Source organism: Pristiophorus japonicus, chromosome 10, assembly GCF_044704955.1.
Source record: "Pristiophorus japonicus isolate sPriJap1 chromosome 10, sPriJap1.hap1, whole genome shotgun sequence".
Classification (NCBI taxonomy): Eukaryota; Metazoa; Chordata; class Chondrichthyes; family Pristiophoridae; genus Pristiophorus; species Pristiophorus japonicus.
Genome location: NC_091986.1, coordinates 165,899,877 through 165,927,041, shown reverse-complemented (window position 1 = coordinate 165,927,041; position 27,165 = coordinate 165,899,877). Strand labels below are relative to the sequence as shown.

Here is a 27,165-nt window from a genome sequence, read left to right as displayed (position 1 = left end):
CTCCTCCCCAACAGCACTAGCAAACACTACCCCTAGGACATTGGTTCCAGTCCTGCCCAGGTGCAGACCGTCCGGTTTGTACTGGTCCCACCTCCCCCAGAACCGGTTCCAATGTCCCAGGAATTTGAATCCCTCCCTCTGCACCACTCCTCAAGCCACGTATTTCATCTGAGCTATCCTGCGATTCTTATTCTGACCAGCACGTAACACTGGTAGCAATCCTGAGATTACTACTTTTGAGGTCCTACCTTTTAAATTTTACTCCTAGCTCGCTAAATTCGTCTCGTAGGACCTTATCCCGTTTTTTTACCTATATCGCTGGTACCTAAATGCACCACGACAACTGGCTGTTCAGCCTCCCTTTTTAGAATGCCCTGCACCCGCTCCGAGACTTCCTTGACCCTTGCACCAGGGAGGCAACATACCACCCTGGAGTCTCGGTTGCAGTCGCAGAAACGCCCATCTATTCCCCTGACAATCGAATCCACTATCACTATTGCTCTCCCACTCTTTTTCCTGCCCTCCTGTGCAGCAGAGCCGCCCACGGTGCCACGAGCTTGACTGCTGCTGCCCTCCCCTGATGAGTCATCCCCCTCAACAGTACCCAAAGTGGTGTATCTGTTCCTTGCACTGCTCTTCCTGTTGGTCTTCCATTCCCTATCTGTCTGTGTAACCTTTACCTGCGGTAAGACCAACTCGCTAAACGTGCTATTCACGTCATTCTCAGCATCGTGCATGCTCCATGCTCCAGAGTGAATTCACCCGCAGCTCCAGTGCCGCAATGCGGTACATTTGGAGCTGGAGGCGGATACACTTCCCGCACACGTAGTTGTCAGGGACACCGGAAGCGTCTCCGAGTTCCCACATAGTACAGGAGGAGCATAACATGTGTCCGAGCTCTCCTGCCATGACTTAACCCTTAGATAAACTTAAATTGGCAACAACAATGCTAAAGGTTACTTACTGATATAGAAAAGAAAAAAGAAAAACTACTCACCAATCATCAGCCAATCACTTACCCCCTTGGCTGTGACGTCACCTTTCGATTTCTTTTTGCCTTCTCTCCCTCGCACTGCTCCGAGCTCCGGCCTCCTCGACTGACTGCGCGAACTGTTCGACTCCCGCTGGCCTTTATAGGCCTCGGACGACGACCCCGGACTCGCGCTGCTCCGAGCTCCCGCCTCCTCGACTGACTGCTCCTCTACCAACGGCTTCTCTTCCCACTGTGCCACATTAAATCTATCCTTGGCCCCCTCCTCTTCCTTATCTACCTACTGTCCCTTGATGATATCAGCAGACACGAGGTCAGTTTTCACACGTATGCTGCTGACACTCAGCTCCATTTCTTCACCATTTCTCAACCCCTCCCTGCCTCTCAGCAGTCAGACTCTGCATTAAATTTCATCTGTCATGTGTCTGCCATCAAATCTATTATCCACCTCACTATTTATTACATTTCTGAGTTCTGTCATCTGCAGATTTTGAAATTATGCCTTAATACCCAAATCAGTAATATACATCAAAAAGAGCAGTGGTCCCAATACCAACCCTTGGTCAACACCACTGTATATTTCCCTCCAATCTGAAAGACAACCATTCACCACTATTCTCTGCTTTCGGTCTCTCAGCCAATTTCATGTTCACGCTGTCACTGCCCCTTCAATCCCACAGGAACTCATGAAGATAAAGCCATTTCTTTCCACAAACACTATTCGATTTGGGAAATCATGCTTGACAAATCTTTGAGAATTTTTTGAGGATGTAACTAGTAGAGTGGACAAGGGAGAACCAGTGGATGTGGTGTATTTGGACTTTCAAAAGGCTTTTGACAAGGTCCCACACAAGAGATCAGTGTGCAAAATTAAAGCACATGGCATTGGGGTAATGTACTGATGTGGATAGAGAACTGGTTGGCAGACAGTCCGGGATAAACGGGTCCTTTTCAGAATGGCAAGCAGTGACTAGTGGGGTGCCGCAGTGCTCAGTGCTAAGCGCTGAGACCCCAGCTATTTACAATATACATTCATGATTTAGATGAAGAAATTGAGTGTAATATCTCCAAATTTGCAGATGACACCAAGCTGGGTGGCGATGTGAGCTGTGAGGAGGATGCTAAGAGGCTGTAGGGTGACTTGGACAGGTTAGGTGAGTGGACAAATGCATGGCAGATGCAGTATAATGTGGATAAATATGAGGTTATCCACTTTGATGGCAAAAACATGAAAGCAGAATATTATCTGAATGGCGGCAGATTAGGAAAAGGGGAGGTGCAACGAGACCTGGGTGTCATGGTACTGCAGTCATTGAAAGCTGGCACGAAAGTACAGCAGGCGGTAAAGGCGGCAAATGGCATGTTGGCCTTCATAGCTAGGGGATTTGAGTATAGGAGCAGGGAGGTCTTACTGCAGTTGTACAGGGCCTTGGTGAAGCCTCACCTGGAATACTGTGTTCAGTTTTGGTCTCCTAATCGGAGGAAGGACGTTCTTGCTATTGAGGGAGTGCAGCGAAGGATCACCAGACTTATTCCCGGGATGGCAGGACTGAATCAACTGGGCCTGTATACACTGGAGTTTAGAAGAATGAGAGGGGATCTCATAGAAACATATAAAATTCTGACAGGACTGAACAGGTTAAATGCAGGAAGAATGTTCCCGATGTTGGGGAAGTCCAGAACCAGGGGTCACAGTCTAAGGATAAGGGGTAAGCCATTTAGGACTGAGATGAGAAGAAACTTCTTCACTCAGAGTTGTTAACCTGTGGAATTATCTACCACAGAGAGTTGTTGATGCCAGTTCATTGGATATATTCAAGAGGGAGTTAGATATGGTCCGTACGGCTAAAGGGATCAAGGGGATCAAGGAGGGAAAGCAGGAAAGGGGTACTGAGGTGAATGATCAGCCATGATCTTACTGAATGGTGGTGCAGGCTCGAAGGGCCGAATGGCCTACTCCTGCACCTATTTTCTATGTTTCTATGTTCCATCAGCTCTAATTTAATTACTTGATGGATATAAATAATCACAGACAAAAATTCCAAAGTTGATAACTTGAATATTCTTTATATGCAGAACTTAAAAAACAACAGTTAATCATTTGCTGAACCAGGGCAGTTTGGGCAAGCATTTCACTCGGGGAATTTTCAAGTGGTCTGGTTATGACCAATAAAATTTCCATTTCTATGCTCCCAGCAACCAAAGGGGCCAAATATATGAGGCATTTGTCCTCGTAACAATTGCCTGCTACTGCGCCAAATTGTGTCACCTTGCTAAAAGATACCTAATCTGACAAATACTGGATTTGAATGGGCAATAGCATACCACAAGGACGCAGCAATTATTTACTACTAACAGTGTTCTACTGTATAGCAAACAAAATCCTGACCGATACACAATCTTGTGGTTCAAAAACACATTGAACATACAAATATCAAACGAACAAGTTTTAGAATATTTTGATATTCCCCATGTATATGTTTAAAAATGTTAAAGCTGAAGGCATCTATTATCTAAGTTCACAACCAGTATTAATTTTCTTGGCTCAGGCGCCTTTGAATCAACTTTACATGTTATTGAATAATAGCTGTTCTGAGATGCACACAAGCTGCCCCAAAAACAGGGCATCGAAGCTGCCTGGGTGAAAATTGTGACTTTCCCAGAGAAGGGAAAGGACAATTATAGTCTTTCCTTCTCCTTTAAAAGATGAGCATATTCCATTGAACTATCAAGTAACCCAAAAATCTTGTAAAATTAAACAACTACACACATTTGTACATTTCAGTTGCGCCTCTTTAGAAGTTTAAAGTATAAAATTGGGTAATTAGAGGCAGCAAGGAAAGATACATTATTTTCATCATATCTGGCATGATGTTATGAATAAGGGAACTTTGCCTAGGGCCTATATATGACTACATCTGTCACACTCAATGCAGGTGTCCTACAATAAGCACAAGGAAAACAGAAAATTCTACACAGAGCAGTGTGACACAACATCAGGAGATTCTTGTACAAAATATCTCTTGCTGGGGATGCCTTCTGACTAGCAGTTTTAAAGCACAGTAACAGAGTGACTTAGATATATTGAGAATAGGTACCGTGCGCCTTTCTAGAATATTTGGGATTTTGTGACAATTTGCTAGAATACATTTCTCCTTTGTGTTTATCCACATTCAGTACAGGCCTACTCAACAAAACAATGAGTCAGGTACAGGATTGTTAAATGGAGAATAAATGGAGAATAATAACTACAATAATGTAACATTTTTCCAGCAGTGCCAACTAATGCAGAATTATGGACTGTTTTTGTGATGTAGAGTAGTTCCCACCAGGAACTGGATAAAAATAGTCTGAAATCATTTAATTTCGGATCCTACTCAGCAAGTGCATTTTCATTAATCAGAATGGGATGGATAAGATTCCAGAAAAAAGCTGTGTTTAGCCCACGATACATCCCAGCCCTTCTACTGTTTTCAATAAGTGCACTAATTCAGCAGTGAAACAGAAAAAAACTTCTGTAAAAATGCTAGCAATACTGTTCCAATTTTTTGATGGCTATAAAAAATTAAAACCACACAAGTTCACTGGATTTAAAATCACCTCAAAAAGGTACTTCTGAGCCCATAAAATACAATAATCAGGAAAAGCAGAGCAACCAATTCATAAAATGCTGAAACAATGATAGAAGTTGGTGTTGTCTGATTGAAGGCTTTTGAAAAAGGTACTTAAAAGTTTTTCTTGGCAGATAAATAAAAATACAGTGTGCAAATTGGCAGGAAGAGACTTCATATTTTCCTACATTCCTATAGTGACTACACTTCTAAAGCATTTCATTGTTGTCGAGTGGTTTGGGATGTCCTGGGTGAGTGAGGCTGGTTTAGTTTTATCTTCCTTTTTGAAGAATTACATTTGCTGTTTGCCATTATTCCTTTTGCTATTGAATTATTATATCATACTAGTGCCTCTGCTATCTCCTTCCTAGCTTATTTTGAGTTTCTGTTGGTGTAATCCATTTGGATCCGGGGTCTTGTCCTCCTTAAACTTGGCTAGTTTGTCAAGTATCTTCTTTCTTTCTATCTGAACTGTTGTAATATCCCATTTACCGTTGACAGTTGCAATCGCCTCGTTGGTAGTCTCTTCAGTGTAAACTAAAGCAAAGTATCTATTCAGTATCCCTGCCATTTCAGTACAATTTCCTGTGAGGTTATCTTGCCCATCTCTTAGTGGCCCTATCCCTATCTTAATTCTACTTATGTGCCTATAAAATATTTTACAATTTATTTTTATATCTTTGACATTTAATTTCATATTTCTTTGACTAATTTTTAAGCCTCTTAAGCTTATATTCCCTATCGTCATCCTCTTCTGTATTATTTATGTACTTTGCATATATCTTTTTCTTTAGATTCAATGTTATCCTCACCTCTCTGTCTATAACATCCCATTCTCTCCATCATAAAAATCACCTACTTTGACCTCTAACATTGTCTGCCACCGCCTTTCTTCAGCCCATCTGCTGCTAAAACCTTCATCCCTGCTTTTGTCACCTCCAGACTGGACTATTCCAAAACACTCCCAGCTGGCCTCCCATCCTACACCCTCTCTAAATTAAACGCATCCAAAATTCTACTACCCATATCCCGTGGGCACTAAGTCTTCCTGGACCATCAACCCTGTCCTTGATGGCCTACATTGGCTCCTGTTCCCAAATGTCTCACATTTAAAATTCCCATCCTCATGTTTATATCCATTCATGGCCTTGTCATCCCTCCCCCATCTCTGTAACTTCCTCCAATGCTATAACGCAGTCTCCTTCCACAGCCACCCCGCCCCCCCCCCCCCCGCCCCTTGCCTGAACTCTCAGTTTCTCTGACTCTCATCTCTAAAACTCTCCTTTGCCTGACCTCTGACAGCTTTTGGCCAACCCTCCCAATATCTCCTTCTTTGGGTTGGCATCTATTTTTCCTTTATGCGAAGTTCTTTGGGAAATGTTTCTACATTAAAGACGCTATATAAATGCAAGTTCCTGTTGCTATTCACGACACTAGCAGTGATTTACCTTCAAGAAGAACCAACCTCTTGAAGCTAGTCTCACTGCCACTTCAGTTTTACTATAGTGCTGCCCTTCATCACTGCATCTGCTGCAACACAGAATCATAAAAGTTACAGCACTGGCAGCTATTCGGTTCATTGTGCCTCTGCTAATGCTAGCTCTTTAAATGGAGCGGACGTCTTCTCTAATCCCATTTGCTGCCATTTCCCTGTATCCTTTTATATGTCTCTCTTCAAATTCTTCTTCAATTGCCTTTTAAATGTTGTTACATTCTCTGCCTCGATAGCCACTTATATCCAAATAACCTCTTATGTGAAAACATTTCTTCTAGCATACCCCTTGATTCCTACAATTATCTTGAGTCTATGCCCAACTGATACAACAGCTAGTGCAAACAAGTTACCACTATTACGCTTCGAAAAGCCCTTCATAATTTGGAAATCTATGCTAGCTACCCTCTTAACCAAATTTTTTTCAGCTTTTCCTCGTTCCTGGTATTCTACTAATGAATCTTCACTATACCCTTTCTACGTTACCATTCCTATAATGTGGTACCCAGAACAAATTGCATTTATATAGCGCCTTTAACATGGTAAAAACGTCCCAAGGTGCTTCACAGGAGCGTTATCAGACAAAATTTGACACCAAGCCACATAAAGAGAGATGGGACAGGTGATCAAAGAGGTAGGTTTTAAGGAGCAACTTAAAGGGATGAGGCGAGATTTAGAAAGAGAATTTCAGAACTTAGAGCCAAGGTAGCTGAAGACACAGCCACCAATGGTGGAACAATGAAAATCGTGATGCGCAAGAAGCCAGAACTGGAGAAACGCAGAGATCTCGGAGAGCTAGAGGAGATGAGAGATAGGGAGGGCCACAATACTCTAAGTGTGGCCTCATCAACACCTTGTACAAATTAAAAATCATTTTGCTTTTTAATTGGAGACAGACCTATATACAAAACTCTGAATCCCACTTTTCTATTTTTAAACCTCAATGCCCACATTTTAAAAATCTATGCATCTGAATCCTTAAATACCTGTTCCTCCACTCAAAATCTTATCATTCATTTTTTCAAATTTTTTTTCCAAAATGTACCCTTACCTAACCTAAGTTCTCCTGTAATCTCTTGCATACATTACCATAGTTTACCACACACCCTAATTTTTTGTATCAATAAGTTTGGGTTTTATTTTTCTTATGCCCATATCTAAATCATTTATATAAATGTAAAACAGAAAACCCCCTCGAAATGGTACAATTTTAAGAGGGAAACAGAAACAGAGACCTGGAGGTTCACATCTTTGAAGGTAGCAGGACAAGTTGATAAAAAAGCATATGTGATCTTGGACTTTATAAGTAGAGTCATAATCCAAAGTAAGAAAGTTATGCTAAACCTTTATAAATCACTGGTTTGGCCTCAGCTGGAATATTGCACCCAAATCAGGGTGCACCACACTTTAGGAAGGAGAGGGTGCAGAGGAGATTTGTTACTATGGCACCAGGGATGCAGGACTTCAGTTAAGTGGAGAGACTAGAGAAGCTGGGATTGTTCTCCTTAGAGCAAAGAAGATTAAAGGGTTCAAAATTATGAAGGATTTTGATAGAGGAAATAAGACAAACTGTTTCTACTGACAGGAGGATCGATAACCAGAGGACAAAGATTTAAGGTAATTGGCAAAAGAACCAGCGGGGTAGATGAGGATATGCTTTATTTATTTATTTTTTTTAAAAAAAGATTACACTGCTTGAAAGGTGGTGGAAGCAGATTCAATAGTAACTTTCAAAACGGAATTGCATATATAGTTGAAAAAAAAGATTTGCTGAGCTATGGGAAAAGAGTAGAAGAGTGAGTCTAATTCCATAGCTGTTTAAAAGAGCCAGCACAGGCACGATGGGCCGAATGACCTTCTGCTTTTCTGTACGATTCTATGAAAAGAAATTCCAGCACAGATGCCTAGGACACACCACTACCTATATTCAGCCAGTCCAAAAAATCATCTATTTACCCCCTACTCTTTGCTTTCTGTGCCCTAGCCATCCTTCTATCTTTTGCAGGGGCAAGGCCAGGAAGGGATTCAGACTTAAGGATGAGAAATTCAAATGCGTGGCACCAGAGGTTGGAAGTCAACATAAGCCAGCACAGAGAGGGGTGATGTGCAAATGAGATTTGGTGTGGGTTAGGACATAGGCAGTAGAGTTCTGGATGTGTTGAAGTTTACAGAGTGTAGGATGGGAGATTGTCCATAAGAACACTGGAATTGTAGAGAGTCTGGAGGGGACAATGGCATGAGGGTTTAAGTCACAGATGAGCTGAGGTAAGGGTAGAATAAAATACATCAAATTTTCACCATATCCCTGGGGCATTTAAGCACGTGAGAAAACTAACAATTCTCGATCACCTCCAACATTCTCTCTGAATTTAGCCCAGTTCAGTTGCAAATTTCTGTTTCTTCGAGTGGGTGTAACTCAAATTGTTGAGCTTTAATATGAAATTGGTTAAACATTCTGTTAAAGGAATAAGATAGGTTAAGATGGGATAGGTCCTGGACAATATTTATCATGTTGCTGCTTGTGGGAGCTTGCTGTACGCAAGTGTTTCCTGCATTACAACAGTGACTACATTTCAAAAGTAAACTAGGCTCGCTCATCTACATTGGTTACCGGTTAATCAACACCTCGATTTAAAAATTCTTATCCTTATTTTTAAATCCCTCCATGGCCTTGCCCCTCCCTAAATCTGTAATATCCTCCAGTCCCACAACCCCTCCCCACCCCCGATGTCTGCGCTCCTCTAATTCTGCCCTCTTGAACATTCCTGATTATAAATTGCTCAACCATCGATGGCCGTGCCTTCTGTTGCCTCGGCCCTAAGCTCTGGAATTCCCTGCTAAACCTATCCGTCTCTCTACCTCTCTTTCCTCCTTCAATACGCTCCTTAAAATCTACCTCTTTGACCAAGCTTTTGGTCATCCTGCCCTAATTTCATCTTATGTGGCTCACTGTCAATTTTTGTGTCACATAACACCCCTATAAAGCGCCTTGGGATGTTTCACCACGTTAAAGGCGCTATATAGACACAAGTTGTTGTTCTACAGGTGGAAGCTGACCTCATATCTGCGGATAATGTTGTTGAAGGACAGCAGGTATATGAGGAAAAGGAAGTGGCCAAGAATAGATTTTTGGGGGATTTCTAAGGCGATAGTGATAGTGCACTGCAGATAAGGGGAGTAGAGGTACTGTGGCTATGAGTGGCAAGAGCAAAACCAAGCAAGAGGGTCCCAATGGAGAAGAAACAGTGTCAAAGGCAGCAGAGAGATCAAGAAGTGATAATGCAGTCACAGAGAAAGTCATTCATGAGAGAAAGTCATTCATGACCTTGATTGGAGGGATTCAGACATGGAGTTGTGGAAGAGATAGTACAGATCTGAGGGGCAAAAACACATTCAAGGACTTTGGACAGGAAAAGGAGGTTGGAGAGAAGGCTGTGGTTTACCAAGGACTTCAAAATTATTATTTTTTTTTAAATATCTTTTGCATATTTATCTCCAGTACCGACTCTTCCATATCCTCCTCGTCTTTCTCTAACCTTTCTCTGTAAAAACTATTTTTCACTCAAGTATAAAATAGCCCTATAATTTTTAAGTGATCTACCCTTGTTTGCCTACCTTTTATATATGTAACATTGCTTCCCCACGGGTCTCACTGCTTAAACAAAACTTTCTTAAAAATAACAAGATATCTATTTTTCTAACAGATCCAGATAATCTTTTGGTTACCTGCCCTAATTTCTCTTATGTAGCTCAATTTCAAATTAGTGCCTTGGGACATTTTTACTATGTTAAAGGCAGTATATAAATGTTGCTGTGGATTATGTCCTCAAGTGTCTGGAGTGAAACTTGAACCCATGACATTCTGACTCAGAAGCAAGACATTACAACAAAAACTAATTTGCAAACAAGATGCAGTGTCAATTGTACAAGTTTGGTGATTTGTTCAGATGTTAAAACAGAAATGGTGCCAAAACTGACTCACGAGGTAGACCATACTGTTATTTTTGTTATCTGCTGCATCGGCCTCGCATTTCTACAAAGAAGTCAAGATTTTCATGCATGTTTAGTTCTTCACCACTAGTTTCCTGTCTCTCATCAATTTCTCACGTTTCAACAGTAAAACACAATGGTTTACTGTGTCATGTTCAAGCTACAACAGTAACCAACCTCAATTCAAAGCAATCCTTGATATATTAGGTCGTTCAAAAATTGCTCGCAGTGATTTTCCAGATCTAAAACCAGCCTATTCAGGAATCAGGACTCCCTCTAAATTGTTAGCTGAGCCAACAATATTCTTTCCATCGATGTATAGGTGGAGCTATAAAATCTTTATCTTTTCCATGTTCTACATAAATGTAGGTTTTTCTTTCCAGGTTTTAGTATAGCCACCACTTTCAAGCATTTCCAGGCTATTGCAATCTTTGCTGCTTCCAACTAGTTGTTAAGTATGTTCATTAAATCTACTTGAGTACTGTAGACAGTGATGATTTGGAGATTTGACAAGTGTGCGGCATTTTCTACACGTTACAAACACAGCGATTATCCTTCATAATACAAAATATTTAAGATTAAAATCCTAGCCAAGATATAAAAGTTATCTAGATACATTTCCTATTTATGAAGTGTACGTTAGGATAGGTACGAAACTAACAATTTAGAGGTCATGAGTTCAAATCATGGCAAATTGTGAAATTAAATTCAATAAATCTAATAATCTGTGGACTAGCAATAGAAAAATAACCATGAAACTACCAGATCGTAGTAAAAACCCAACTGGTTTACTAATATCCTTTAGGGAAGAGAACCCCTACCCAGTCTGGCTTGCACACAAGTCTCGTTGACTCAATACCCTCTGAAGGGGCCTAGCAAATCACTTCACTGGAGAGGACCAGCCAGTGCAGATTTTCTGTTCGTCCCACTTCAAGAGTCACATCCAAATTTCTAGATCCCAGTTCAAAGACAAAAAAACAAAGGAACTCTCTAAGAACACTAAATATCTACAGTCTATGAACTCTTATGAACTCAGCCAGTGTTTACTTTGCAGCAATTAGCCTTTGTAGCCTTAAATGGACACACACCTGCACTTCAGTCGAAGAATAATGCATTGTTTTTTTACATGGTATGAGCATTCCTGTCTGGATAAAGCAGCGCATGCTCTGACTTTCCACAAGCAGCAGTTTTGCTCCTAATATACTACAGCAAATTGCAATTATAAAGTGTCTTTAACATAGAAAAAGTTCCGAGTGTTTAACGGAAGTGTAATGCTGAGCCAAAGAAGATATTAGGAGAGGGAATGAGGTGCGTTTTACGCAGCATCTTAAAAAAGAGAATATGGAAGTGGAGAGGCTAGGGGTTTAGTGAGGGAATTCAAGAGAGATTAGGGTCTAGATGTCTGAAAGCACGGCTGCCAACAGTGGGACAGGTGGAGGCGAGGAGATGTATAGTAAGCTAGTCAGAGAAACAGTTCAGGGCTTGGTTGGGGAGGAGGGTTTTATAGCATTGGAGGAGATTATAGATATATGAAGGAGGAGGTGATAGTGATTTAAACACAATAATAAGAATTTTAAATTTGAGTCATAGGTCAGGACTAAATTATTTATTTTTTAAAAATCAGCATGTACAGGCTTTACAATTTGTTGCAATTTTTTTTTAAAAAAGGACAAGCCCATTAATTAGTGTTAGGTGCACCTAACCTGTCGCCAAAATTAACAAGCACTTTATAAAAGTTCTCAAGATTGCTGTGTTAAACAGACAAAAATTCACCTTAGTAGATATATTGGGTATTACATGGTAAGAAAATCCCATCCTTAGAAACAGGTTATCTGACATACTGTGAATTATTTCATTTTCATATATTATTGCACATCACCCTGGAGTGGAGCAGAAAAGTCTATGTAAATTGAACCACACACTATGGTACACTACTGCATCACAAGTTCACAAGTTAGGCATCAGGCTAAAATATAAACACACAATTTTCATGTAAAAAAAAATCCTGAGTTCAGTAATATTTCCCTGCTTGTGATCATACTGAAATAAGGATGTGGTTATTTGGCATCTAATGATGAGGTAAACATAACAGCGGAAATTTCTGCTAGTTCTGCACCTAGATTCCAGCGTAATCTGGGCAGAATTGGCCAGACCAGCGCAAAAAAATTGGGGCATTTAAAACCTAGGTGAGTTACGCTCAAAAGCACTTACCTAGTGTTTGCCACTATCTTTTACACTGGTTTACGATTCAGTTTGCCTGAATCAGTCCCTGCCCACAAAACTGGACGTGCCTTCAAGTCAAAATTTCGAGATTCCGCTGGCTCAGGAATGCTCTTCAAATTGCGCTAATTTCCTTAGGCGCACAGGCACTAGTAAGCTCGTTTTTAAAAAAAATTCATAAAGAACTTATATTTATATAGCGCCGTTAACGTAATAAAACTTCCCAGGGCACTTCACAGGAGCGTTATCAAAAAAAAATTGACAAAATCAAAAATATCAAACAATATTTAATGTACTTAGAAACTGACTAGTGCACACCAATTAAACTATCAAATGGTTTAGTGTAGGTTTATTTTAAAAGTAATTTTCAGTGATTTTAAATCAAGTTATTTAAAGGCTTATTAAACATGCTTTTTGGTGATAAACCAATTTTCAGCTGTATTAATAAAAGTGCACCAGATTACACTCTTAAATACATCAAATAATACTTTTTAATGGAAAGAATAAAAAAACAATGCATTCTATAACACTGCCAAATTGCACTGGTTCGTGGAAGATTTTATGTTTGTGATTATGCAAATTAATTTTAGCAGAAACTTGAAGCATAACCTAACCAGCATAATTTCAAACGCATTTTTCACCCAACATGTGGCTGTAGTACAATGGTGCTTGTTTTTTTTGAAAAAACTGACCACACTCTACTTCTTCAAAGAAAACGTGCACCATTGCTCCTACAGCCACATGTAAACTGTTATATTCAAGTGTGAAAAACTCCTGTAATCCACCACACTCAGTGCAATATTTGGATTAGTTATTTTAATACTGCGAGTCATTTTCAGAGACACCAGAATTTGCAATGGTTACAATTAAAGAGGCAATTAATTTCCAATACCTGAATCAAAGGGTACTTTGGCTCAGCTGGCCCTCCTCCAAAGCCATTAACCCCAATAAAGCTGCTGCTGAAGTATGAATTGGTGAGGTTGTCTGGTAATGTCGCATCCATTCCTGGAACTGAAAAATAAGGGAATTTAGTTGAAAGATTTCTGAATTATTTTCAACTCCATGATCAAAATAGCAGAAAGTAAATTAAGCAAACTGACAATTAATAGAAAAAAAACTCATGCAAGGTGCATTAAAAATCAATTACATGCTATGGGACTGTAGTCACATGTATACCAGACTGGGTAGGAATAGCAATTTCCTTATGGTGAAGGACATAAATAAATCAATTTGTTTTTTTTTTTAAACAAATCTGGTGACAGCCCACAAGTGACCAGATTTATTGATTACTAAATCACAACCTGCCAGCAATGTTCCCCAGAAGGTGTGCACCGATTGCAAGGTCCCACGCAGGCCGCTCACCAGCAAATTTAAAGAGCCCATACAAGGGGAAAAAAATTAGAAGGACCATTGCCTGCCAATACCATTACCCATCTAAAAGTGATAGATATATGCCAAGAAAATGTTATACAGAAATTCATTATGGCTGGAATAAATTGCTATGATTTAACCCATGTTGCTTAACTAGTACCATTAGTTTTCCCTGTTTTTTTAAGCTACTTCTCATATCTTCTTAGAAACTGGAAGAGCAAACCGATTTTAGTATCCAGGTACATAAATCCTCCTCCTTCTTAGGCAGTCCCCCGGAGTAGAGGATGACTCACTAAAAACTAGTGCGCAGGTACAAAAAGTAATCAAAAAACCGAATGGAAGTACATAGTATTAGCAGCACAGAAGCAGACCATTTGACCCAATAGGTCCATGGCGGTGTTTGTGCTCCACACAAGCCTCCTCCCACGTTACTTCAGCTTACCCTATCAACATACCCTTCTATTCCTTTCTCCCTCATATACTTATCTAGCTTCTCCTTAAATGAATCTGTGCTATGCGCCTCAACAACTGTGATATAGCATATTCCACATTCTAACATCACTCTGAGTAAAGGAGTATCTCCTGAGTTCCTTAATGGATTTATTAGTGACTATCTTGTATTTACGGCCCCTTTTTTGGATTCCCCACAAGTGGAAACATCTTCTCTATGTCTAACCTATTGAACCCCTTAATAAAAGACCTATGGCCTTTTTCTGATCCTAAAACTACTTTATAAATTACAAAGTATTTACAGCTCAGAAATAGGCCATTCGGCCCAACAGATCCGAACGGGTGTTTATACTTCACACAAGCCTCCTCCCAACCCTTGGCTGATTTCATCCCCATATATCAACTCTCCTTTCTCCTTAACTCACATAGCAGTTACAATGCAGAAACAGGCTATTTGGCCCAACAGGTCTATGCCAGTGTTTAAGCTCCACACGAGCCTCCTCCCACCCTTCTTCATCTAACCCCATCAACATATCCTTTTATACCTTTCTCCCTCATGTGTTTATCTAGCTGCCCCTTAAATGCCTCTCTGCTATTCACCTCACCTGCTCCTTGTGGTAGCGAGTTCCACATTCTAACCACCCTCTGGGTAAAGAAGTGTCTCTTGAATTTCTTGTTGGATTTATTAGTAACTATCTTATATTCTTATGTTCAATCTTTCCCGATAGACATAACCTCTCTGCTCTGGCATCATTCTAGTAAATCTTTTTTGCACCTTCTCCAGTGCCTCTATATTCTTTTTATAATATGGAGACTAGAATGGTTCACAGTATTCCAAGTGTGGTCTAACTATACAAGTTAAATATAACCCTCTGCTTTCAATTCTATCCTTCTGGAAATATTTTGCCAATAATTTCCTGGCGACCTCCCCTGATCGGCCGCTGTAACTTTGGTAATGAGGACTGGTGGAAGCCCTGTTTACACGGTGCATCCAAATGTAGGCCTTTATCTCAAATGGGCTAGAATACAAAGGGGAGGAAGTTATACTTCAGGAGTACAGAGCCTTGGTCAAAATGCCTTCTGGAGTATTGCATTCCGTTCTGGGCACCGCACCTCAAGAAGGATGATTTGCCTTCGAGAAAGTGCAACACAAATTTACCATAACTTCTTTAAAGGGTCAAATTAGGGCAGATTGCTTAATGTGGCTTGTATTTCCTTGTTTAGAAGATTGAGAAGTGATCTAATTGAGGTATTTAAAACAATAAAGGGGTTTGATACAGTGTGTACAGAGTAACTAGTTCCTCTGATGGGGGAATCCAGAGAAAGCTGGCACCATCTTACAATTCAGTGTGAAATCAGGAAGCATTTTTTCATAGAGTAGTGGGGGAAACGTGAAATTCGCTCCCTCAAAAGGCTGTGGATGCTGGGCCAATTGAAACTTTCAAGACAGAGACCATCAGATTTTTATTAGTAAGGGTATCATGCATATGGATCAACAACAGGTTATTGGAGTGGAGGTACATATTCACCATGATCAAATTGAATTGTGGAATAAACTTGAGGGATGAATAGCCTACTCTTGTTCCTCTGTTCCAGATGTCCAAACCATTTTCAATCACATTGGCATATTGTACCTTATTTCTGTGACCAGGTATTGACACGTTCTTTTAAGGCATAAATTGGCTTTGTTGCAATTTCTTACTGGTCACAAATTCAATTCAATAATCTAAATCCAGTCCATTAGAAAAGTACTATATTCATCCAGGTAGAAAAATAATAATTTGATTAAAATGTGGAGAACACTGAAGTGATATGGCTATATTAAATAAGGATAACTTTAAAAAGTTATTTTTCATGCTAAGTTTTTTTTAAACCTTTTTGAAAGCAGCTCTGCTAAGACTTAACCAGAGATTTAAACAAATTAGCTTTAAAAATTATCATCTTGTTTACAGACAAGGCAAACCTGTTCCTGTGATTCCAGCCTCTTGTTTACAGCAACCCCGCCCGCTCTTTTCGTGCAAATGCCCCTCTGCTTCCCGTCCTCAAAACCCACCTCACATTATGCTTTTGGTCAGCTCTGCTAATCTCCTTCCTTGGCTCAAAGTATGTTTCCATCTTGCCTCTGTGAAGCACCATGGGATTTTTTTTTAACATGAAAGGGCGCTATGTAAATGTAAGCTGCAGTGCTCAATCTTTGAAGTCTGTCAGATTTTTAAGCTATTAGAGTTCTTCTATCCATTCAGCATATTTGGAACCCAACTCCTATACTATAAACCATTAATCTCCAAAATAAATAAATGCAAAAACAGCTACACCAAAAAGCCCTACAAATAACCCGGGCTTTCGTTGTCACTTCTTGGTCATCTAGATCAACCAGGCATGTTCTCAAAACTTGTCACTGTAGATTTTATATATATTTTGAAAATACAAGTTCCCACGACAAGTCACTTCTTTCGAGAACATTTGCTTATTGTAGGGATCAGCCAAAAGAAGATAGTGGTACTCCCGGTGCTTTTTTTGATTTAGCCACCTACGCTTCCGGGTCGACTTGACAAGCAAACCGACGTTTCCTTTGTAGGAGGAAAAAAAAAGGAAACCAAGTTCATTTGCATCGCACAACAACGTCTCCTTCGAACCACTTGGGGACTGGTTTTAATAAACGGACTAAAATATATCCACAACACACTCACTGGTGAGAAGCTGCCCGGGCTCCACCAGGCTGCCAAGCTCGCTTTTCTTGGGCCCTCCGTGTGGATATCCTCCTCCTGCTGCTATCCCGCCGCCACCACCCCCTCCTCCACTGCCGCTAACAGAGGCAACTCCTCCGGCGGCAGCTCCTCCTCCTCCACCGCCGCCTACGACTCCCGGCGCAGCCGCGGCCGGCCCGACTCCCAGTCCCGGGTGGTTGTTATTGACGACAAGACCGAGGCTCGCGGAAGCGGCGCCATTGTTGGGATCCTCGTGCAGGAACTGGCACTCGTCGCCGTAGAAACAGGTCTTGTCCTTGGCGTAGTAACGGCAGTACTTCACCTTGCAGCCCGCGCCCTGCAGCCCCCCGCCGCCGCCGCTGTTCATGGCAGGCGGAGACGGGAAAAGACTGGAGAAAGCCACCTCAACGGCGGACGAGGCGGCTACAGGCAGACGGGGGCAGAGCCGCAGTTCCAGGTCCAGGCGCGCTGCTGCTTCTCCCGCAATTCAAATCCGTGTGCCGAGGCAGAGAGGAACAACATTGGAAGAGAAAAAAAAAAGGAGCGGGCGGGCGTGTGGGTGCGGAAAAAAAACAGAAAAAATATATAGATAGGCCCCGGTGTATCCGTGCAACCGTCTCCCTCACTCGATCGGGGTGGAGGAGGGGGGGGTGGGTAATCGGGTTAGGCTCAGGCTCCCAGTGGTGATGTTTATTTCTGCCGATGGTGGGAGCCGCTCCGACCGCAGGTGGAAGTTTTTTTCCTCCCTTTTTTTTTCGGCTTAAAGCGGCCTCCTCCGAGCACCCAGCTGGCGCCTCACTGCGCATGCGCAACTCCTGGCGCATTCTGGGCACCGAAGGAATCAAAACAAATTGGAAGCGCGTCGTCGGAGCGACTGAGGAAGCTGGGGCCGAGAAGCCGTGTCTGGGTGTGTGAGCTTGTTCCTTTCAGTCTCCTTCCCCCAACCCACCCCACAAATCCAATGTGTGCGCGTCCACCCATTTATTCCTATTAGAAATGTTATGTTCATTCCCCCCAAATCAGCTCTTGCTGTCTGTGCTTTTAACAAATACATGCAGGCAGAAACCTAGCAGGTAAAATTGAGACAGGCTGAATGATCAGGATTTATTTGCCACATTTCTTTTTAGTTATATATGCTGCAAGTTGTAACTACAGCGAAGAATTCTAAATTGAGGGCGGCATAGTTGCTATTTGTTTCAAGCTCAGCAACCAAAGATGTTCTCCTCAAAATAGAAACAGAAAAATTGTGGAACTACTCAGCAGGCCAGGCAGCATCTGTGGGGAGAGAGAGAGAGAAAAAAAAACAGAGTTAACGTTTCAGGTCGATGACCTTTCCTCAGAACTGGAAAAAGGTTTGAGATGTAACCGATTTTAAGCAAATGCAAGGGGAAGGGGAGGAAAGATTCCTGGGATGGCTGGACTGACATATGAGGAGAGACTGGATCAACTGGGCCTTTATACATTGGCGTTTAGAAGGATGAGAGGGGATCTCATAGAAACACATAAGATTCTGACATGACTGGACAAAGAATGTTCCCGTTGTTGGGGAAGTCCAGAACCAGGGGACACAATCTTAGGATAAGGGTTGGCCATTTAGGACTGAGATGAGGAGAAACTTCTTCACTCAGAGTTGTTAACCTGTGGAATTCCCTGCTGCAGAGAGTTGTTGATGCCATTTAATTGGATATATTCAAGAGGGAGTTAGATATGGCCCTTACGGCTAGGGGGATCAAGGGGTATGGAGAAAAAGCAGGAAAGGGGTACTGAGGGAATGATCTTATTGAATGGTGGTGCAGGCTCGAAGGGCTGAATGGCCTACTCCTCCACCTATTTTCTATGTTAGAACAAAAAGGAAGGTCTGTGGAAGGCAGGAGTGATTAAACGACAAAACCTGTGACAGTACAAAGCATGTTCTCGCATATATTTGCTAGCAGCTCTCCCAAACCGTTGCTCATGGCTGAGCAGCAGGTTGGCTTACATGTCTGATACATAAGAAGCAGGAGCAGGCCGTTTGTCCCCTCAAGCTTGCTCCGCCATTCAATAAGATCATGGCTGCTCTGATCTTGGCCTCAACTTCCCTGCCCGCTCCCCATAACCCTTGACTCTAACGTTCAAAAATCTGTCAATCTCCAGCTTAAATATATTCAATGACCCAGCCTCCACCGCTCTCTGGGGTAGAGAATTCCAAAGATTCACGACCCTCTGAGAGAAGAAATTCCTCCTCATTTCCATTTTAAATGGACGACCCCTTATTCTGAAACTATGTACCCTAGCTCTAGATTCCTCCACGAGGGGGAACATCCTCTCTGCATCTACCCAGTCAAGCCCCCTCATACGTTTTCTTGTACATTTCAGTAAGATCACCTCGCTTTCTTCTAAATTCCAATGAGTATAGGCCCAACCTGCTCAATCTTTCTTCATAAGACAATCCCTTCATCTCAGGAATTAACCTCATGAACCTTCTCTGAACTGTCTCCAATGCAAGTATCTATCAAAATTCCCTGGATTCTGGGGAGGTCCCAGCGGATTGGAAAACCGCAAATGTAACGCCCCTATTTAAAAAAAGGATACAGACAGAAAGCAGGAAACTATCGACCAGATAGCCTAACATCTGTCGTTGGGAAAATGCTGGAGTCCATTATTAAGGAAGCAGTCGCAGGACATTTGGAAAAGCATAATTCAATCATGCATAGTCAGCATGGTTTTATGAAAGGGAAATCATGTTTGACAAATTTGCTGGAATTCTTTGAGGATGTAACAAGCAGGGTGGATAAGGGGGAACCAGTGGATGTGTATTTGGATTTCCAGAAGGCATTCGATAAGGTGCCACAAAAAAGGTGATTGCACAAGATAAAAGTTCACGGAGTTGGGGGTAATATATAAGCATGGATAGAGGATTGACTAACTAACAGAAAACAGAGAGTAGGTATAAATGGGTCATTTTCCAGTTGGCATACAGTAACTAGTGGGATGCCGCAGGGATCGGTGCTGGGTCCTCAACTATTTACAATGTATATTAATGACTTGGAGGAAGGGACCGAGTGTAATGTAGCCAAATTTGCTGATGATACAAAGATGGGTGGGAAAGCAAATTGTGAGAGGGACACAAAAATCTACAAAGGGATACAGACAGGTTAAGTGAATGGGCAAAAATTTGGCAGATGATGTATAATGTGGGAAAATGTGAGGTTATCCACTTTGGCAGAAAAAATAGAAAAACAAATTATAATTTTAAATGGAGAAAAATTGCAAAGTACAGAGGGACCTTGGGGGTCCTTGTGCATGAAACACAAAAGGTTAGTATGCAGGTACAGCAAGTGATCAGGAAGGCAAATGGAATGTTGGCCTTTATTGCAAGGGGTATAGAGTATAAAATCAGAGAAGTCCTGCTGCAACTGTCCAAGGTCACACCTGGAGTACTGCGTACAGTTTTGGTCTCCATATTTAAGGAAGGATATACTTGACTTATGAAGACAGGTTGAGTAGGTTGGGCCTATACTCATTGGTGTTCAGAAGAATGAGAGGCGATCTTATCGAAACATATAAGATAATGAGGGCTTGACCAGGTGGATGCAGAGAGGATATTTCCACTCATCGGGGAAACCCTGCTCGTTACATCCTCAAAGAACTCAAGCAAATTTGTCAAACGTGATTTCCCTTTTATAAAACCATGCTGACTCTGCTTGATTGTCTTATGATTTTCTAAATGTCATGCTTCTACTTCCTTAATAATGGACTCCAGCATTTTGCCAATGACAGCTGTTAGGCTACCTGATCTATAGTTTTCTGCTTACTGTCTCCTTCCTTTCTTAAATAGCGGTGTTACATTTGCGGTTTTCCAATCTGCTGGGACCTCTCCAGAATCCAGAGAATTTTGGTAGATTACAACCAATGTATCCACTATCTCTGCAGCCACTTATTTTAAGACCTTAGGATGCAGGCCATCAGGTCCAGGGGACTTGTCCACCTTTAGTCCCATTAGTTTGCATAGTAGAAACATTCAAAATTGATGGACTGGAAAAGACCAACTAGTCCATCAAATCTGCCCGAGGTTGAGCCAAGTGTCTGGGTCTGGGAGAAAGCCACGGTCCACACATGGGTGCAGGTAACCTGATGGGAAATTGGGATCGTTTGAAAAAGAGAAAATAAAATAAAAACAAACCCATGAATGGAGCATCACTGAGTCTCGAAGCCGAGAATCTGCAATGGCAGCTGGAGTGTTGTGCAGGCTATTTAAATTGAGTCAATGACCTGTGGAGATCCAGGTGCCTCTACTTTTGCAGGCTGCAAACTGAGTTATAGCTTTATTTAGCTAGTCCTTCTGCTATTTTATTCCTAGGAGGATATGATAATCCACTTACCTCAGAATTCACATTTAAAGCAACACTAAAGTTTCCCTTCAAGTATCATGGCAGCAACATCCTGTGATTTAGTTTTTGCTCCTGCAATTTGATTGGATAGAATTATTTTTGAATAAATTGTGGAGTAATGTTTTGGGTGACATGACTGGTGAATAATGAAAGCAGAAAATAACCAATTAGAAAGGAAAAAACAGACACTTAACCAATGAGCAAAAAGAAAACATACAAACTTAATCATTAATTACAAGATACTTGAGAAATCTTTGTTATAAAGATTTGTCAGACTTGAACAAAAATGTTACGTGACACATATTGATTTGACCATGTAGGATTGTACTGAAGATTGTCAGTAGTACACTAATCTACAATTCTTTGGGCGATAAATAATTTTTAGTCCAAAAAATGGTTAATGTTTTCATCAACTTAATGGGCTGTAAATTGCGGCCTCTCCGGGTGCGTACGATGTGCGCACGCACCCGAAGAGGACTCGCAAATGCCGGATCTCGGCGCGTGATGCACATGCATGCCGAGAATTGGCATTTGCAATCTGTCAATCGCACGCATCCCTGGGAGAAGAACATCCGCACGCAGAGATTTGGGCTATTTGTCCAACTCCTGCCCAGCCAATGTCCTTCAAACTCTTACGCCTGGTAAAAGCAGGCGTATAGCCTACTTTTACCAGCATAAGAATTTTAATAGATAGAAAAATTAAATTTTATCACTAATTTTTATATTAAAAACCTTGTCCATTAAGGCGAGTTTATTTTTACCCCTATTAATATATTTTTTTCATTCAAAAAAATAAATTAAATTTCAATTAATTTTAAATGTGAGGTGTTTTTCTTATTTATTGTGTTGTGTTTTTGGAGGTATTCTCATTGAAAGTAATGGGAGCTCGTACAAACGGAGTTCCCATTATTATCAATGAGAATACACCATGTTCATAGAAACATAGAAACATAGAAAATAGGTGCAGGAGCAGGCCATTCAGCCCTTCTAGCCTGCACCGCCATTCAATGAGTTCATGGCTGAACATGAAACTTCAGTACCCCCTTCCTGCTTTCTCGCCATAACCCTTGATCCCCCGAGTAGTAAGGACTTCATCTAACTCCCTTTTGAATATATTTAGTGAATTGGCCTCAACTACTTTCTGTGGTCCAGGCCCACGTGATCCCCGGTTGCGCTTACATTCCTGGAATGCGTGGGCCCATACACAGGATTGCGAAAGGAGATCTCTGACCGCAAGTGTACGTTTCTCCGGGACCACCAGGTACTTTCGTAAAAAAAAATTAGGTCGGAGGCATCCACCCGCAGGAAGCCTTCGATTATATTGCGGCAAATATTGCGGTCGGAGGCTTCCTGCGAGTGGACGCCTCCAACCACAATTTTTGCCCCAATGTAACTTGAGCAAGACCACAACATATTGAATGATTTTTTTTTTAAATATGTACCGCCAAATCACTATTGAAACCTCAACCATAGTCATTTTGCAATAAAAATGCTTCTGCAATGTCATTTTTAAACCTGCCAGTTAGCATGTTGAAACTAATGCTGAATTATATTTTAAATTCATGAACACTATCTCGGCAGTGCTGCGAACAACTCTTAATAATAATGTATAAAGAAGAAAAGAAAAACTTGCCTTTATATAGCGCCTTTCATGACCACCAGACATCTCAAAGCACTATACAGCCAATGAAGTACTGTTGGAATGTAGTCACTGTTGTAATGTGGCAAACACAGCACCCCAGTTGCGCGCAGCAAGCTCCCACAAAAAACAACGACAGCATCTGTTTAATTGAGGGATATATATTGGCAAAGACACTGCGAATAACTCCCCTGCTCTTCTTCAAAATAGTGCCATAGGATCTTTTACGTCCACCTGAGAGAGCAGGCAGGGGCCTCAGTTTAACATCTCATCCGAAAGATGGCACCTCTGACAGTATAGTGTTCCCTCAACACTGCACTCGAGTGTCAGCCTAGATTTTTATGCTCAAGTTCCCTTGCATAGGCCTTGAACCCAGAACCTTCTGACTCAGCAGGCGAGAGTGCTACCCACTGAGCTACAGCTGCCACTATAGTATGGCATTAAAGTAAAACTAAGTAGAAAAAACAAAAAAAGAGAAAAATACTTTAAATACATTACTGGTGCTTAATCTGGTCAATTTTTTCTCCTATTAAATATTTTTTCAATCATGTTATACCAGATATTTCATACTAATTTACTACTATACTAGTTTAAGATACTATTGTTTTCACTTGCTTGGGCACCAACAAGCAGCTTGCATGGCAAGAGGAAATTCTGTTAATTTATTTTGGATGGCATAAGAGTATGTTTCTCAGAAATTATGTAAAATGGTTAGAAAAGTCAGTTTTACATTCAAATAATAACTTAATTGCTCGCTTATTCGTTACTAGAAATGCTATTTTGATTTAGCAAGAATGAACTGCAAAAAATGTTTAGCTGTAACAAAAACATTTAAATCAAAGTTAAACAGAATTAACCTTAACTTAAATGATTTCATGTCCACTTTATTTCATAAAACATAATTCAGAGTCTGGATCAACAATAAATAGTGATTCATTAAGTAAAAAGATACACATGTGAATTAAAGATATGCAATTTATGTAGCACAGAATTTCCTTAAATACTTATACATCTTTGTTATTTTATTCATTTAGAGTATGGAATTTACTTTCACATGTAAGAAAATAGCCCAAGTAGAACCACATTCTTGCAACCTACTTACTGATTAAAAATAAACATCTGTGTGCTGATTATATCATCAGGGAGTAGCAGACGTTGCCATAGTAACTTTTCTTCATTATAACTGCCCCTAAGCATTATGCAGCAGCAGCAGGCCAAAAAAATCTCTCAAGTGTTGTATAGCTGACCCATAAAAATGTGTCTACCATCACTACAAGGATTCCAACGGTTCAAGAAAGTGGCTCACCATCACCTGCTCAGGGCAACATAGAAAATAGGTGCAGGAGTAGGCCATTCGGCCCTTCGAGCTTGAACTGCCATTCAATAAGATCATGGCTGATCATTCACCTCAGTACCCCTTTCCTGCTTTCTCTCCAGGACCAAGGATGGACAATAAATGTCACCTTGCCATCAACACCCACATCCTAAGAAGAAATTTTTTTTAACATACGTGATGCAAAACATTGCACATACATTAGAACTGATGGAGGTGGGGGGCTGAATGGAGGGCTCTTTATGCAAGATTCCTCCCCTGCATTTATATGGTGTCCTATCACATCCTCAGAACACTTCAAAGTGATTCATGTCTAATTAAATACTTTTGAAATACATTACTGTTGTTATGTAGGAAGGCCTAGCAGCAAATTTTCACACAGCAAGATTCTGCAAACAACAAATGAGATGAATGACCAGTTATTCTGTTTTTAGTGGTATAGGTTGAAGGAGTAATGTTGGTGATGTAATCAGGAGAACTTATTCATTTTGAGCAGTGCGACAGGATCTTTTATATGCACTTTAATCAACAGAGGAGACTGGTTTAATGTCTCATTTGAAATACAGCACCTCTGACCATGTACCACTCCCTCAGTACTGCACTGAAGTGTCATCTTAGATTATGTGCTGAAATCATGGAGTGAGGCTTGAATCCACAATTTTCTAACCCAGAGGCAAGATTGTAACCACTGAGCCAAGCTAACATTTGATTCCACAGCACCCTGATGACAGAATTCATTAGTGTTACGAAGAAGCTGAACTCGGCTCAGGCAGTAGATAAAAGGAAGATTACCAACCTTTGTCAAGCCTTCATCTTTTTTAAGGAGCATCCTCCACTTAACTACAGTGGGCTGTTCTTAAATTGCTCTTCCTTGCTGTCTACGTCTTCGAAAGTCTTTTGTTCCATCGTACCTTTGCCCACCTGCCCTCCCTAACCTATTATTTATTCTTTTTTCCCTCCTGCTTGGCATCCACTATTCTTCTCTTCAATAAAAAGTGTTTTGAAATATCTCCCTGTAGGTTAGCACTACAGAATTAGTGTGTTATACAAAATTAGTATGATTGCAGGAGAATTTTGCATATTGATAAGCAAGGACCGTTCAGTTTTGTTCCACAAAAAATTCCAGTACTCTCAATATTCTTCATTTTCTCTTCTGTTTTCATTTATTTTCTTTTTCTGGCTCATATATATATTTGATTCATCTTGTCTAAGTCTACATTATTGCATCTTTCATTATCATTTCCATTTTCTCTTTCATATCATTCACTTCTCTATGAAATTCTTTGAGGCATGAAGTTCTTTGCTCCGTCTGTTCTTTTCCCCCTCTCTACGCAGCTCAGAAGTGGTGACTGAGTTTCAGTACATCATAAATTCTCAGTTTCCCTGAGTTAAAATGAAGAACAACATCCCACATTTAGTGCTTGTGGGGGTGGGTGGTGAAATTCACCATCACCAGTAATGCAAAAATATGATAGCGAATTGTCAGCTGTTTTACATTCTGCCTGATTTTCTTTTCCAAGAGCAGCATTAAAGACCATTGGAGTGAAATTGGTCTTGAACGGTAGCGGAAAACTGGCGATAGCGAATCAACAGCCCATTTTACACCCTGCCTTATTTTTGAAAGAAAATGGGCTGCACATTCACATTCGCCCATTTTGCACCAAGGCAAATCTAACTCCCTTGGTCTTTAAAGATGCTCTTTTAATTCTATAAACAGCAAAGTAGTTTTGACTGATATCTAAGCTGGAGACATACTGTACTTCAACTGTCAGTGCCTATATTACCTGAAGGGTTTCTGAGCCCATTCACTCACTTTACCTTTGCTCTACTAAATGCGCAAGCTTGTTTAGTGTACCTGGCATAACGGTGTCATAAACTGGGAAATTAAAATGCTCAAAATGAATTTTTTAAAACACCTATAATGGTTTCATTCTGCTGTTCACATGAACAGAAAAATGGGTCTTCATATTTCCAATCATCATTCTATCAATCTAAGGAGAGTGCCACTAGCTGAGATAAAATAAACAGAGGAGAGTGACTAATAGAGATCAGTTTCCTGCCGTTTTCCAAAAACTGTGTTGGATTATCAGCAAGTACAAGTGTCTGATTATCTTCAGTCTTTTTTATAGTTTAGAACTGCTTTAAAAAGCCATTCTGTAAATTTGGATTTTCACTCCTAAAATAATTGTCCTGTTTATAGTGTGGCTAGTTTTAGCAGTAGAAAGGTGAATGTGCAAGCCACCAACCTGAGTGGGTGAAGCCTTCCCAGGTACTTATAAATTACCTATTACCTGCTTCATCGATGACCTTCCCTCCATCATAAGGTCAGACATAGGGATGTTCGCTGATGATTGCATAGTGTTCAGTTCCTTTCGCAACTCCTCAGATAATGAAGCAGTCCGTGCCCGAATGCAGCAAGACTTGGATGATATTCCGTTTGGGCTGATAAGTGGCAAGCAACATTCGTGCCACAAAAGTGCGAGGCAATGACTATCTCCAACAAGCGAGAGTCTCTAAACACTGCCCCTTGACATTCAATGGCATTACCATTGCCGAATTCCCTACTATCAACACTATGGGGGGTCAGCATTGACCAGAAACTTAACTGGACCAGCCACATAAATACTATGGCTACAAGAGCAGGTCAGAAGCTGGGTATTATATGGCGAGTGTCTCACCTCCTGACTCCCCAAAGCCTTTCCACCATCTACAAGGCACAAGTCAGGAGTGTGATGGAATACTCTCCACTTGTCTGGATGAGTGCAGCTCCAATAACATTCAAGAAGCTCGACATCATCCAGGAAATAGCAGCCTGCTTGATTGGCACCCCATCCACCACCTTAAACATTCACTCCCTGCACCACGGGCACACCGTGGCTGCAATGTGTACCGTCTACAAGATGCACTGCAGCAACTCGCCAAGGCTTCAGCAGCACGTCACAAACCTGCGACCTCTACCAACTAGAAGGACATGGGCAGCAGGTGCATGG

At 41.1% G+C, this 27,165-nt stretch overlaps 1 protein-coding gene across 1 annotated transcript in view; it reads right to left on the bottom strand.

Annotated features, from left to right (window-relative positions):
* The window catches only part of pan3 (poly(A) specific ribonuclease subunit PAN3), a 196,939-nt gene extending 179,296 nt beyond the window's left edge, over window positions 1-17,643 (bottom strand). The window contains exons 1-2 of the mRNA XM_070892304.1: window positions 16,816-17,643; window positions 13,197-13,315 (exon numbers count right to left, since the gene is read on the bottom strand). Of these exons, the coding sequence (XP_070748405.1) occupies window positions 13,197-13,315; window positions 16,816-17,200 (504 nt within the window). The 5' untranslated portion in view covers window positions 17,201-17,643. The remainder of the gene's footprint in view (window positions 1-13,196; window positions 13,316-16,815) is intronic.
* Between the last annotated feature and the right edge of the window lie 9,522 nt (window positions 17,644-27,165).